Genomic DNA, 11,935 nt, shown 5'->3' with positions numbered 1-11,935 from the left:
CGCGTCTTGTAAAAAGGGTGAGGTTTATTTGCAGTCAAACACAGCGGCAACGCCACATTCACATCAGTCACAAAGCAGGAAGTGGACGCGTACCTGAGCGCCTTGCCTTCCTGCTTCCGGGCGGCGCCAGTGTTCCTTCCACACAGCACCGTGGCACGCGCACACCACACCAAAAAGGATTACTACCTGGTCCCAGGAATCCACAAAGTAAACAAAAAGTTGGAAGGAGCACGCTCGGGTAGAGACGAGGCCCATCCGTCTTTGGGAAAGGACCCGGCCCAGGGGGATGCCCGGCCTGGCCCAGCCCGGCCCAGCCCGGCCTCTGCGCACTCTTGTGTGTGTTTCGGCGGAGTGCAAAGTGGACGCGCCTTTGAAGACTATTTACACCACGTCGGTCTGGTTTTCTTTTCGTCCGTCCCATCACTATCATATAAACATGACTGAAAATGTTAGCAAACAAAATGTACACTGGACTTTGTGGTCTTCTGTACAAGGCGGGCTAGCGTGTTGGACCATTTGGCCGCCCCCGCCGCCACCGTGCGTGCCCGCCCTTCTCTCCGGCGTTAAAATAGATCTGTATATATTTATATTTGCTCCTATCAACAAGGGGACGGGGCGAGGCCTGCCGGGGCCAGGCCGGCCGGATGGGACGGGTGCTGATGGGCTGCAGGTGGCGGGCCCGCGGTCTGCCCGGCGCCAGGTGGAGACGTGTCGGCGTGGAACGTCAGCTCATCATGTCGTTGCTGTTGACGCCGCCGCCGCCACCACCGCCGCCGCTGCCGCCGCCGCCGCACGTGGAGTTCTTCATGCTGTCGTTCACCTCCCGCCGGAACACCGACAAGTTCTGCGTGAACCTGCGCCGCCACCCGCACGTCGTTAGAGCCGGCCACAAAGTGGCGTTGAACGTCGGTTCAGCGTTTGCCTCGGTTCATCTTTTGCGTTGGTTGAACTTTTGCGTCGTGGCTCATCGCCGGAGGGAATTTAGTTCCGAGAAAACGACGGCTGTCTCACCTGTCTCTGTTCTTGGTGAGCAGGTTGCGTTCGATTCCCTCCATGAGATTCTCAAAGCAGAGATGCATGGCCTGCTGCTTCTCCGGGGGTTGGCTGTTCACGATGCTGTTCCGCACGTCGGCAAAGTACTGCCGAGCGCAAGGAGCTCTTGTCAACGCGCCATCCGGCGTGGGGTGCGTGCGTGCGTGCGTGCCGGCCGCAGTACCTTCTCGTTGAGGAGTATGAGTCCCAGCAGCGGTCGGGACATGGACCACTGGTTGCGGCAGTCCTCGAAGATGATGATGTTCAGCACGGTAGACAGCATCTGCGTCGGGCGTCATAACCACGTTACGTGGTTGGCCGCTCCACGTTTTCCTTTGCGACTTTGCCAGGCGGGGGCAACATTACCTGCTGGATCATCTCGGGGTGCTGCTGCATGATGTGGAGGAAGCGCTCGTCGGTGGCCATGGGCGTGGCTCGCTTCTTGGTGGAGCGCGACAGCTGCTTGAACAGATACGTGACCATGTGGTCCAAGCTGGAACAGCAGCCCGTGCACACCATCGTGTCTGCGGGAGCACGCCAAACGCACGCACGCACACGACAGGACAGAACGTCAGGCTCCTTGAGCGCGATTTCTCTTTGATTCCTTCCGACTTTGAGCCACGTACCGAGTGCGGTGAGGCCTTCGGAAATGGACGACAGGATGTACATGACCATGTGAGGCTCCAGGCTGGCCAGAAAGTTCATGTGGTCTTGAGTGAGGACCTCCAGCAGGGAGTAGAAGGACTGGCTGAGCTTGGGGTAGTCCTGCGTGTGTGTTTACAAAGAGACGGACGGGGTCACAGCGTTAGGGTTGTTGCTCGCAAAAAGGTCACAGTGAGGAAAGGTGCGTGCCCAAACGCACGCACCAGCAGGTCGCTGTGAGGGATGGACAGCAGCAGCTTGATGAAGGTCTGCAGGGCGTTGTCCAAGGCGTCGTCGCCGTACAGGCGGAAGACGCCAAAGTTGACGTAGTTGCCGCTCAGCACCGCCTTGAGCATAGCGAAGCACACGCTGACGCCCTTCAGCTTGACGGCGTACGCCCGATCTTTTGGCACGTCGCCCAGCGTCAGGATGCGGTTGCCTGAGAAACAAAGGCGACAGACGGCGGCGCCAAACCTCAAATGGTGTGCTCGAGGACGCCCTCCCTCAAAACCTTTGCAAATGCCGCCTCACCGTAGGTCGTGATCATCTTGCTGGTCTCCCGGAAGAGCAGGATGCCGTTGGGCGACGACACGTCAAACTGCAGCCTCTGCGACCTGTGACGAACGAGCCAGTCGGCGGCGGCGGCGGGCACACTCAAAATCAAATATTGGCTACGCCGCCTGCGCGCGCACACGCTCCATGAAGAACACCATGCCGACACCCAAACCAGCAAGCGCACAGACACACAGGGCACCTGTTGTGAACCAGCTCGGCCATGAGCTTGAGTACGGGCGTGGTGCACGCCGGGTCGTGGTACCACAGCTCGACGGCCCGCTGCAGGATGGGCATGTAGGCCGGGTATCTGCCCTCGCTCGTCAAGGACGCATCCGGCACCGCTTTGGCAAACTGGCGAGGCTAGGCTAAGCTAGGCTAGGCTAAGCTGGCAAAGGATACATCCAGTCAAAGAGCATCATGAAGCTGGTCTTGGCGTTGAAGGCAAACGCGATCCCTCGCAAGTCTCGGACCAGGCCCACCAGCGTCCTCTGCCAGACACAGTGCCACAGGGCTCGGCGCTAGGACCGCTGACACTTAAGCAAATGCGCGCCTCACCTTGGCCTCCTGCTCGTTGAAGGTGTTGGTGCTCAGCATCTGGGCCACGGCCTCAAAGGCCACCGTCAGCGGCAGCATGAACTGCTCAAACTGCTCCTCGTCCTCACCTGCATCCAACATTTTCCATTCACGCTAGCGTGAGACCGTGTTTGACGTTCAGCCTTTCAAGCCCTCTTGCTTTGCGCGACGCGAGCTCGCAAGTGACAAAAACCATCTTTGGCACCGAAGCGCGCCCAGACGACAGCCGTTTACCCAGATCCACCATGAGGAGGCGCCCCAGCGCGGTGTAGAAGGTGGTGCGGCACCTCATGTCGCTCAGGTTGGATTGGTTGTTGACGCCCAGGAAGGAGAAGTGCTCGCTCTGCTGACAACGCATGAGGGAGGGAGGGAGGGAGGGAGGTAGGTTGGGAGGCAGGGAGGGAGGGAGACACCAGGGTGGGGGGTGGCCGTGTTGCTTTTTACATCTATATATATATATATATATCTTTTATTTTTTTGCGCCAATACTCACCGTGTGATTGTTGAGCATAAACTGCACGGCGCTCAGCTTGACCAGCTTGCGGACGCTGCTGTACGTGCACGTGGCTGTCAAGGATAAGCAAAGTCCAGTGCTAGCCTAAGTGGCCAGGGCAAATTGAAAATGAGCGCTTCTCTCACACTCTGCTCTACTCTCCCGCAAAGTTGTCAAGCTACCCTCGCGCCAACAAGTGGTTGTTTGTCTCCACGCAGCACGTGCAAAGGATATCCCAAGGAGAGGTCGTTGAGAAGCTGCAGGGTCTTGGAGGTGATAGGTTCACACTGGCCCCAGTACTTCAAGTTGGTGATGCTGGAGGGAGGGAGGGGCCAAAAGGCAGCGTAAGCAGGCGCGTGCGCAGCCGCCATTAGCATCGTCACGGGCGGGGCCGCTCACATTTTGCCGATGAAGACGCTCAGCACCATGGTCTCGTCATTGAGGCCCAGCACCTCCGACAACCGCCGATACAGCTGCAAACAAAGGCGAGAGAGACGGACGGTGTCATCTGGAGCCCGCACTTTGGGGCTTTGAACTTTTCTCACCTTGGAAGATTTCTGCACCTGGTCGCCGATGTAGATCTTGCGGAACTGCTCGAAGAAGCTGAGCACGGCCAGCTCCAGCCTCTCGTTGCCGGCCTGAGCCAGCCGCGAGTCGGTCAGGTTCATCAGCTGCAGCACTCTGCGGGACGCGAGCGGCACAAAGCGCCGGCCGGGTGAGGCCGGAGCCCGGAGAACAGTGACAAGAGGCCACGTACCGGCAGACCAGCTCGCCGTCCATGGCGTCCTGCTCGTCGGTGCTGGCGAAGGACACGCGACCGCCGATCACCGCCCCGATGATGTACACCAGCCAGGTCAGGCGACCTGAGACGGCAGGAGAAGAGGGGAGGAGCGTATCAGCGGTGGCCCACTCAACCCTCCCCCCACACACACACAGGCACACGCAACGCACCCTCCTGCACAGTGACGTCGGCGGCGCCCGAGTTGGTGGACTGGAGCAGCTCCTGGTAGCTCTGCGCCGCTTGATCGAAAAGCTGCACCAGCAGAGCGCACGTCTTCTCATACTCGCACCTGCCGATGGTGGAGAGCTGGTCCAGCTGCTGCTGAACCAGGCCGGTGTCATCCAGCGGGTCCTCCAGGCCGTCCCTGCGCACACGGCCACGGTTTAGACGAGCGCCGGCTCAACCCGGCGCGCACGCTTCTGAAAGCCAAACCCGAGCGCAGCCCAGCCCAGCCTAGCCCAGCCTAGCCCAGCCCAGCCCAGCCCAGCCCGGCCGACCTGAGGATGACGTGGACCGACTCCAGCCGCGACGTGATGTAGGCCTTGGTGACCTCGGGGGTGTACGTCTCCAGCAGGTGCGGCTCAGTGGCCTTGACGTAGGGCACCGAGGCGGCCAGTCGCTGCCACAAGCTCAGCAAGTAGTGAACGCTGTTGGGGGCAAACTCCCAGTGCTGAAAAGACGCACACCGTGGCTGGGTCACGTGGACAGCAAAGGAAGGGGACAGGCAAAAGGCTCACTTTTTTTTCTCCATATAGGGCGGCTCACCTGCAGGCTGGTGACGGTAAAGTTGGCGATGAGGCGGATGACTTCAGGGTAGTTCTCCACCTTGACCAGCTCGCCCAGCTGGTAGTTGCTCTTGAGCCGCGCCAGCAGCCGGCAGAACTCGTGGTAGTTGTTGGGATCCGGCAGACACTGGGAAGGGGCGGGGCACAGTCACGCGCCCATCTGCAGCGACCGCACCGGCGAGGGGCGGGCAAGCAGACCCACCTGCGGGTTGGCCAGTATCCTCTTGACTCCGTCCACCAGGTGCGACAGGAACTTGGCTCTCTCGGCGTTGTTGAAGAGGGACCTCCTGACCGAAGCGATCTGGACCAGACACGACAGCACCTGCGCGCACACGGACGGGGACTGGGTTGGCGCCGCCGGGCCGGGCAGGGAAGGGCAAGGCAGGCCTCCATTTGTACCACTCACCAGCGGGGAGAGAGAAGGCGGGATGGAATGGTAGAGGTTGAAGAAGAGCTGCAAGGTGGACGAATCCAGGAAGGCTGCTCCAACGGGGCCGAAAAAGAGACACAATTGTGGAACTTTAGCCTGGGCGATGGGCAAAATCCACGGCTGTGCATTTGAGAGGCTGAACGCGGTGGCCGCTTTTGGATGGAAGGAAGGAAGGAAGGAAGGAAGGAAGGAAGGAAGGAAGGAAGGAAGGAAGGAAGGAAGGAAGGAAGGAAGGAAGGAAGGAAGGAAGGAAGGAAGGAAGGAAGGAAGGAAGGAAGGAAGGAAGGAAGGAAGGAAGGAAGGAAGGGAGGGAGGGAGAGAGAGAGAGAGGGATGGAGGGACCGGCCTACCTGAGCGCCACGACGTGGGGATCTGCACCGTGCACAGGTCGTCGGACGACTCGTCGGTGGATGTCCCGATGAAGTCGTAGTTGAGGCAGTTGTAGCTCAGCTTGAGCAGCTGCATCAGCAGCCCGTGCTGAGACTCGTCATTCAGGTTCAGGTTCTTGCCCGAGGCCTGTCGCGCACAACGCAACCGTCAGCGCCCCGGACCTGGTCCCGAGCGAGCGAGCGAGCGGAATGGCTTTTTTGCCCCATTCAAAGCAACCAGAGTTGATATGGGCGCTTCCCCACATTTCTGACCTGTTTGAGGAGGTTGCAGGAGAGCGTGAAAATGTCCAAGAGCGACGAGTCCCTGAAGGACGAGGCGATCTTCCTGTGCTTGGTCAGCGGGTGCGCTGCATCCGCCTGCCGACAGGACAGAGAGCGCAGTGCGTGGTGAGGCGGCGCCGTCGGCCAAAGGCGGCCCACAGGAGGTGCCCACCTGGTTGATCTCGTTGGTGAGCTGCGACAGGATGGTGACGCCGATGATGCAGTGCTCCACGCTGTCCCGCAGGAAGCGGGTGACGTCGGCGATGACGTTGCGGAACACGTAGTCGTCCTTCTGCGAGTCGAACCAGCCCAGCTTGGTGATGCGGGCGTACAGCTGGATGAGCGCCTGCGTCACGAAGGCGGCCAGCTTGGGCCGCGTGGCCAGGTAGTTCAGCACGTAGTTCCCTGCCGGCCGGACGGACGGGACACATTTTTGCCTTGCCTTTCCTCCCGTCCGGGACGCCAGAACTCACGGATGTCGATGCGCTGCTCCAGGGGGAGGGGGTTGCTGGTCCTCGACACCAGTTTGGACAAGCAGGTGGCCGCCAGCAGCTGCGAGTACGACGACTGCGGACGCACAAACGCGCCGGGTCACGACGGCCAATCGGCCAACCCGCCTCCAGGTCGGCGGCCCACTCACGCTTCCTCTCTCGAGCAGCAGCTGACACTTGCTGAGGCAGTCGGGCCCGTTGGTGAACTCCACCAAGGCTTTCTCCGCTTGGTGGCGCACGGCCGTGTCGGCCGTCTCATACAGCTGCTTGCAGAGGATCTCCAGCTGGGCGAGGCCCTGCCGGGACACGGGCGGCGCTTATCAGCACAAAACACGCGCGCCGCATCTCCGAGACGCCGAAGCCACGTTTCGGGGCTTGTTGAACTATACTTTCAAGTTGGGCTCCCTTCCCAACTTTGGGCCTCAACTCGGTACTTTGGAGGGTGACACAAAAACGAGAGCGAGTCCGCCTGAGCTGACCGTTGAAACGCCCTGCCCTTTGGCCGGCCGTCACTGTGGCGAGCGAGCGAGCGAGCGAGCTCATCTTTGGAGGGAAACCGAAACAACCTGTTGTTTGCACAGCGTTGCGCTTCCCCTTAGCACACACTAATGCTAATGCTAAGGAAGGCTGTTAACAAGACAGGTGTGCCGGCTGGCTCCGATGATGTCTGACTGCCAACCAGACGACATTTCCTGATGTGATCGAGTGCGAGGGAGAAAAACCAAACAAACACACACACACACACGCGCGCGCGCTCACGTTGACTGAAAGAAAGCAACGTGGGGCGCAGCCGAGGCACTTGAGCGAGCCTCGAACGCCCACGGACTCGTTTGACCTGACGAGCGTGTGGACGCTCGTGGACTTCAACCGAGCGGAGCGTCCCGCGACAGAAAAGCAGCAGTCGCGGGCGGCAGTTAGCGTAGCCTAGCCACCCAGCGGGCTAGGTGGCCGACACGGCGCTGCTTAGTAACCAACATAAACAACGCGGGAGGAAACGGAGCCTTTCGCTCGCTCCAAGCTTGCGACAGCACACGAGCGCACGCCCGCCCGCACGCCCGGTGTCTCGTTTAAGATGACGATGCCAACAACAACAACAGCAACGAAGCAATGAGAACGAAACGGCTTGTTGGCAATCGGGCGGGAAGGGGTGATGGCTCGGCTTATGCTAACTTTAGCATGGCTAGCTCGCGACTCCGAAAGCGCTAGGACGAACCGCGGAGAGAGAGGGGGAATGGGAGAGACATCCAAAAATGCTCAATTGAGGCTTCCGATGTCAGTTGTGCGGGTCCGCCGAGCGACGGCGGCATCCTCGGTCACGAGCGAGCCTGCCTGCAGCCGGGCGAGCAAGACGTAAACGACCGCTTAGCCGAGCTCCAGTCACCCTTCATTGTTGTCTCGACGAAAACAACGGGCGCTCCTCGTCCACGAGCACACGCTTGTCGTCTGCCCGGGGACCCCTCGCGCCGAGAGCCCGCGCGCGCGAGGCCTGCGTCGGGCTAACGTTGCGACAGTAGGCCACGCAGCGGCGGAGCCGGGCAAGGCGGGCGACGACGGCGGGCAAGCGGCAGGCAGCAGCTTCCTCCACTCCTCCGGACGCCGGGCCTTCGCCGCCCGCAACCTCCCCGCCGGGGGCACCGACGCTCGCGGCGGCCTCGGGTTTCCGTACGCACCGACGTCGCCGCGGTCGCAAACATGCCAAGTCCCCGCTCACCTGCACATGATCCGCCATTTTTCCCCATTTCATGCACCTCTCACTGCGCTTATGGCTAGAGCGGGCTGCGACAGCGCCCCCAGTGGCGGCCCGCCACACCGCCGCCGACTTGAAGCCAGCCGTCTCATTTCATCGTTCTTCCTTCCCTGTTGCCGCGTGCGGCCACTTTGAGACTTGCTTGTGATTGATAGACAGTATAAATAAATAACTAAATAAATGAACGAACTTGACTTTCACTTGGCCGTCCCTCCCATTTCATCGTTCTTCCCCCTTTGCAAGAGTGGCCAGCCACTTCCATTTGGCCGTACGGCCCTCCCATTTCATCGTTCTTCCCTTTTGCAAGCGTGGGCGCTTTCATTTGGCCTATTTGCTCTGTTGAGGTGCTCCTCAGTAGCGGTATGGAACGTGCAACACAAATCAAGCTTATGGCCCTTTTCTCACCAGGTTGCAGCATCACGCACAGGAACAGAAGCTAAACGGTCCAGATCCCCCATTTTGCATCATCACACTCCCAACTTTAGGCCGAGTCTATGATTCCATTCTCCTTCAACAGGATGTGACTGATTCAAGACGTCCCAAAAACAAAAAAATCTCTCTTCACACGAATGGATGGGGCTAAATGTGCCAGGACTTGGTTATGGTTCCGTCTGAAAAATCTCTTGAGCCCCATTTGGGGGAGGGGGCTCTCAAGTGGGCATTTTATTTGATTTTCTTAGCGTGTCAAGCTACCTTCAGTTCTGGGAAAGGAACAATCCCAGAGCCGCGGATGCGTTCCAATTGTCCACATTCCAAACGTCTCCATAACTCACATGTTTCCGCTAAAAATTGCACTCAGACGTAAACCACCTTGCACAATAACAAACATTCCAACATCAATCCTCCACTGGGCCAGAATTCAAGATGCTTTTCACAGTCCAAAAGTGCCAGTCCAGCAGGAGGAGGAGTTGTAGCGGGGCTGGGCGGCCAATGGGCGACCAGAAGTGCTTGCGTGCCAACCCCGCCGGGTGGCGCTGCGGGGCCACCCCCGTCCGTTGGATTTGCCGGCGGCATGTGCGGGCGGGACGGCGTTGGGGCCTCCGCTTCTTGGGGGCCCGTAATGCTGGGGGCTGTCGCATTGGGGGCGGCCCCGGTACGGTTGTTGCCTTTGGGCTCTTGGCGGACAAAACCTGCGGGGGTTGAGTGAGTGAGTGAGTGAGTGAGTGAGTGAGTGAGTGAGTGAGTGAGTGAGTGAGTGAGTGACACACTGGAATCTTAGGCACACAGTGCGCCGCCCCGAGCCTTGCAATTTTGTCATTCAATTGCTCTCCCGTCCCGTTCTTACGAGCACGCTTGTGGCGAGGAGAACCCGATTACTGAGGGGTGTGTGTGTGTGTGTGTGAGAGTGAGAGAGCGAGCGAGAGACCACGTACCCGTGGTTGTGGCCTGCACCACTCCAATGTGCGTCTCCAGGCGCGGCCGGCGTCCAATGGCCGGCTCGACCTCGCACCGACGGTGGCGGACGACTGGCCATGCCTGTGATCGTGTTGCTGCCCAGACAAAAGTTTGTGAGAGCGGTCGGGGCATTTCCACGTAAGTGATCAGCAAAACAGCAAAGTAAGCGATACGTAAGACCCTGGCTGGCTGGCCGGCCGGTCGGCTACCTCTTCGGTCTGCTCTGAAGGTCCTCAATGTAGTTTTGTCTCTCGATGTTGTGACCGCGACTTGAGTTGAACACTGAAAAGTACACAGCGCACATTGACGTCACCTGCAGGGGCGCTTGCGCGACCGACCGACCGACCGCTTGCGCGCCACTCACGTCTGATGGCCTCGGTGGGAGCCATCTTGTCCACCTCGATCAGGTACCTGGCATGGCAAAAAGCACAGAAGGTGTGGCGGAGGTTAGAGCGCCGGCTGGCTGCACCTGAGCGGCATGCGCACACGGCTGCACATCATCTGGCCCAGGCACCTGCAGATCATGTAGCCGGTGCGGTTGAGTCCGTGCGTGCAGTGGACGCCAATCAGCTTGTCTGCAACACAAAGCAGATAGGCCGGCTCAGTTGGGCCGCCTGGGCAAAGGAGGCTCAGCCGCGTCGTGAAGCGGCGACCGCCACCGTTGCAGGCGTTGTCTCGCAGGAATTGGCGCACAGCTCTCTTGAAGGTCACCACCACGCTGTCGGCGGGGACCACGTGACCCGCCGTGGGGATCTTGATGAAGCTCAACGAGTTGGGGAGCTCCTGCGGCGGGAGACAGAGCGTGCTCGTCAAGACACCCGCTTCAAAAGTGGCCTGCCTGCCTGCCAACAATCGGCTGGTCGGGATCAGGACCAAGGTCGCCTTTGCAGCAAAAGGTGGCGTCTCAGGCTTGAGGCCTCTGGACACTTTCAACTCTCTTGACTGCTTGTGAAAAAAGCCGGGGAACCTCTCGCAAATGAAGTCCCGCACTCAAAGTTTCCTTCCCCTTACGGTCGGGGAACCTCCCGCAAACGAAGTCCCGCACTCAAAGTTTCCTTCCCCTTACGGCCAGGGAACCTCCCGCAAATGAAGTCCCGGTTACAAAATGACAATAAATAAAGTCGGTCTAAGTCTATGTTTAGGCGTGAAATGGGCGAGCGAGCGATAGAAGGGCATCGGCCGGCCGGCGGTACCTGCGGCGAGTAGTAGCGCGTGGTGTAGGTCAAGTCGATGATGAGGCCCAGTTCTTGCTGGTCTTCCCGCATGACGTCCAGCAGCTCCTTCGGTCCAAAGGCCTGAGCGGGCGCCATATTTTGGGTCAGCGCCTGAGCGGGACGACAGTTAGCATTGCCCGCCGTTAACATTTTGCCTGCTGTGATTTGCCGCAATTTCGGACGGCGGAGGACTCACCTGCTTGAGAGGAACTTTGAAGGCCACAAATCGAGTGGTGCCCAGTCGCTTGCCCACCGCCTTGTAGTCCAGCCACCTGCACGCACATGAGAAGCGCGGTTGGGCCAAGTCCACGCCAGGCTCGGCAAGAAACAGAAGCTCGGCGGTGGTTAAGCCATTACTTGCAAACCAAGCCAATGCAAGCGGTAACCCTTCAGCGAGCGGAGCAAGGGCTCGCCGCCGATAGAGGAGATGCCCGTGACGTCACAGACCGGCTGACGGTTGGTTTGTTTGGGTGGCAAAAAGCCACGGCGGACGCTGGCTGGTGCTAATAGGGCCAAGGCTGGATTGAGCTTTAGAGATACGTGTACTGGGGCATTGTTGTAGCATTTTATCGGTGGAACGAACGGTCAGTCGTAAGAAAAGCGCGATGAATCGTCACCCCAATTGCCACCCACATCAATGTCGTTTTGCTCTATTTCTCGTCTTGATTTTAGCATTAGTGGAGATGGCCAGTGGTCACACACGTTTAGCTTGATGGTAGGTTCCTGCCATTAAGCTTTTTTCTTTCCTTCTTTCTTATTTTACGGAGGGGGAAGCGTAATATTTAAGGCCCCTCGAGTCCAAAAGTATCGGTGCCGTGGTTGATTTGTTTGACATGAAGCCTTTTGGACTGTCCCGCAAAGCTTTTTCAAATCTCAAGCTTGAGCTTGTTTGTACGATCAAGTCGGTCGTGTTACCTGTCGGGAATTTTTTGGAAGGAACGCATCTTTCACTCGAATTTCTTTTCTTCCGTTTCCACGTCGACGAAATTCAAATCGAAGACGATTCCAAACCAACTTTTATTCCTCGGGTCGCTTCGGCCACATTCTTTTCTCTTCTCTTCCTGAGCCACAGCGAGGAGTGGGACGGACGGACGGACGCGTGTTGATGGCGTCAGCAGTTGATGGCGTCAGCAGCGGCCGGAGCTGC

General features: G+C 59.1%; 2 protein-coding genes across 3 annotated transcripts; both read right to left on the bottom strand.

The window, feature by feature from the left end:
* Positions 1-6: 6 nt before the first annotated feature.
* Positions 7-8,323, bottom strand: xpo7 (exportin 7). 2 transcript variants are annotated; one of them, XM_061293928.1, is made up of 27 exons: positions 8,144-8,323; positions 6,582-6,728; positions 6,415-6,508; positions 6,114-6,346; positions 5,933-6,037; positions 5,642-5,807; positions 5,268-5,341; positions 5,064-5,183; positions 4,842-4,988; positions 4,574-4,746; positions 4,247-4,440; positions 4,053-4,158; positions 3,841-3,976; positions 3,695-3,768; positions 3,530-3,610; positions 3,296-3,359; positions 3,037-3,148; positions 2,785-2,891; positions 2,629-2,717; positions 2,429-2,536; positions 2,206-2,288; positions 1,899-2,113; positions 1,659-1,797; positions 1,399-1,556; positions 1,217-1,315; positions 1,012-1,139; positions 7-854 (listed from the first exon to the last, which is right to left on the bottom strand). In XM_061293928.1, the coding sequence occupies exons 1-27, from the start codon at positions 8,174-8,176 to the stop codon at positions 725-727; spliced, it is 3,315 nt and encodes a 1,104-aa protein (XP_061149912.1). In that variant the 5' UTR covers positions 8,177-8,323; the 3' UTR covers positions 7-724. The 2 variants fall into 2 exon arrangements, with proteins under 2 accessions (XP_061149912.1, XP_061149913.1); XM_061293929.1 differs by having other exon boundaries at positions 3,037-3,145.
* Positions 8,324-8,784: 461 nt separating this feature from the next.
* On the bottom strand, positions 8,785-11,901 carry dusp11 (dual specificity phosphatase 11 (RNA/RNP complex 1-interacting)). Its single transcript, XM_061293938.1, has 9 exons — positions 11,704-11,901; positions 10,985-11,060; positions 10,768-10,899; positions 10,234-10,357; positions 10,089-10,149; positions 9,939-9,985; positions 9,784-9,856; positions 9,553-9,669; positions 8,785-9,309 (listed from the first exon to the last, which is right to left on the bottom strand). The coding sequence occupies exons 1-9, from the start codon at positions 11,730-11,732 to the stop codon at positions 9,051-9,053; spliced, it is 918 nt and encodes a 305-aa protein (XP_061149922.1). The 5' UTR covers positions 11,733-11,901; the 3' UTR covers positions 8,785-9,050.
* Between the last annotated feature and the right edge of the window lie 34 nt (positions 11,902-11,935).

The sequence above is a fragment of the Syngnathus typhle genome, linkage group LG12, assembly GCF_033458585.1.
Source record: "Syngnathus typhle isolate RoL2023-S1 ecotype Sweden linkage group LG12, RoL_Styp_1.0, whole genome shotgun sequence".
Taxonomy (NCBI): domain Eukaryota; kingdom Metazoa; phylum Chordata; class Actinopteri; order Syngnathiformes; family Syngnathidae; genus Syngnathus; species Syngnathus typhle.
Note: the sequence above shows the minus strand (reverse complement) of the source record. Positions and strands in the feature narration are given on the sequence as shown.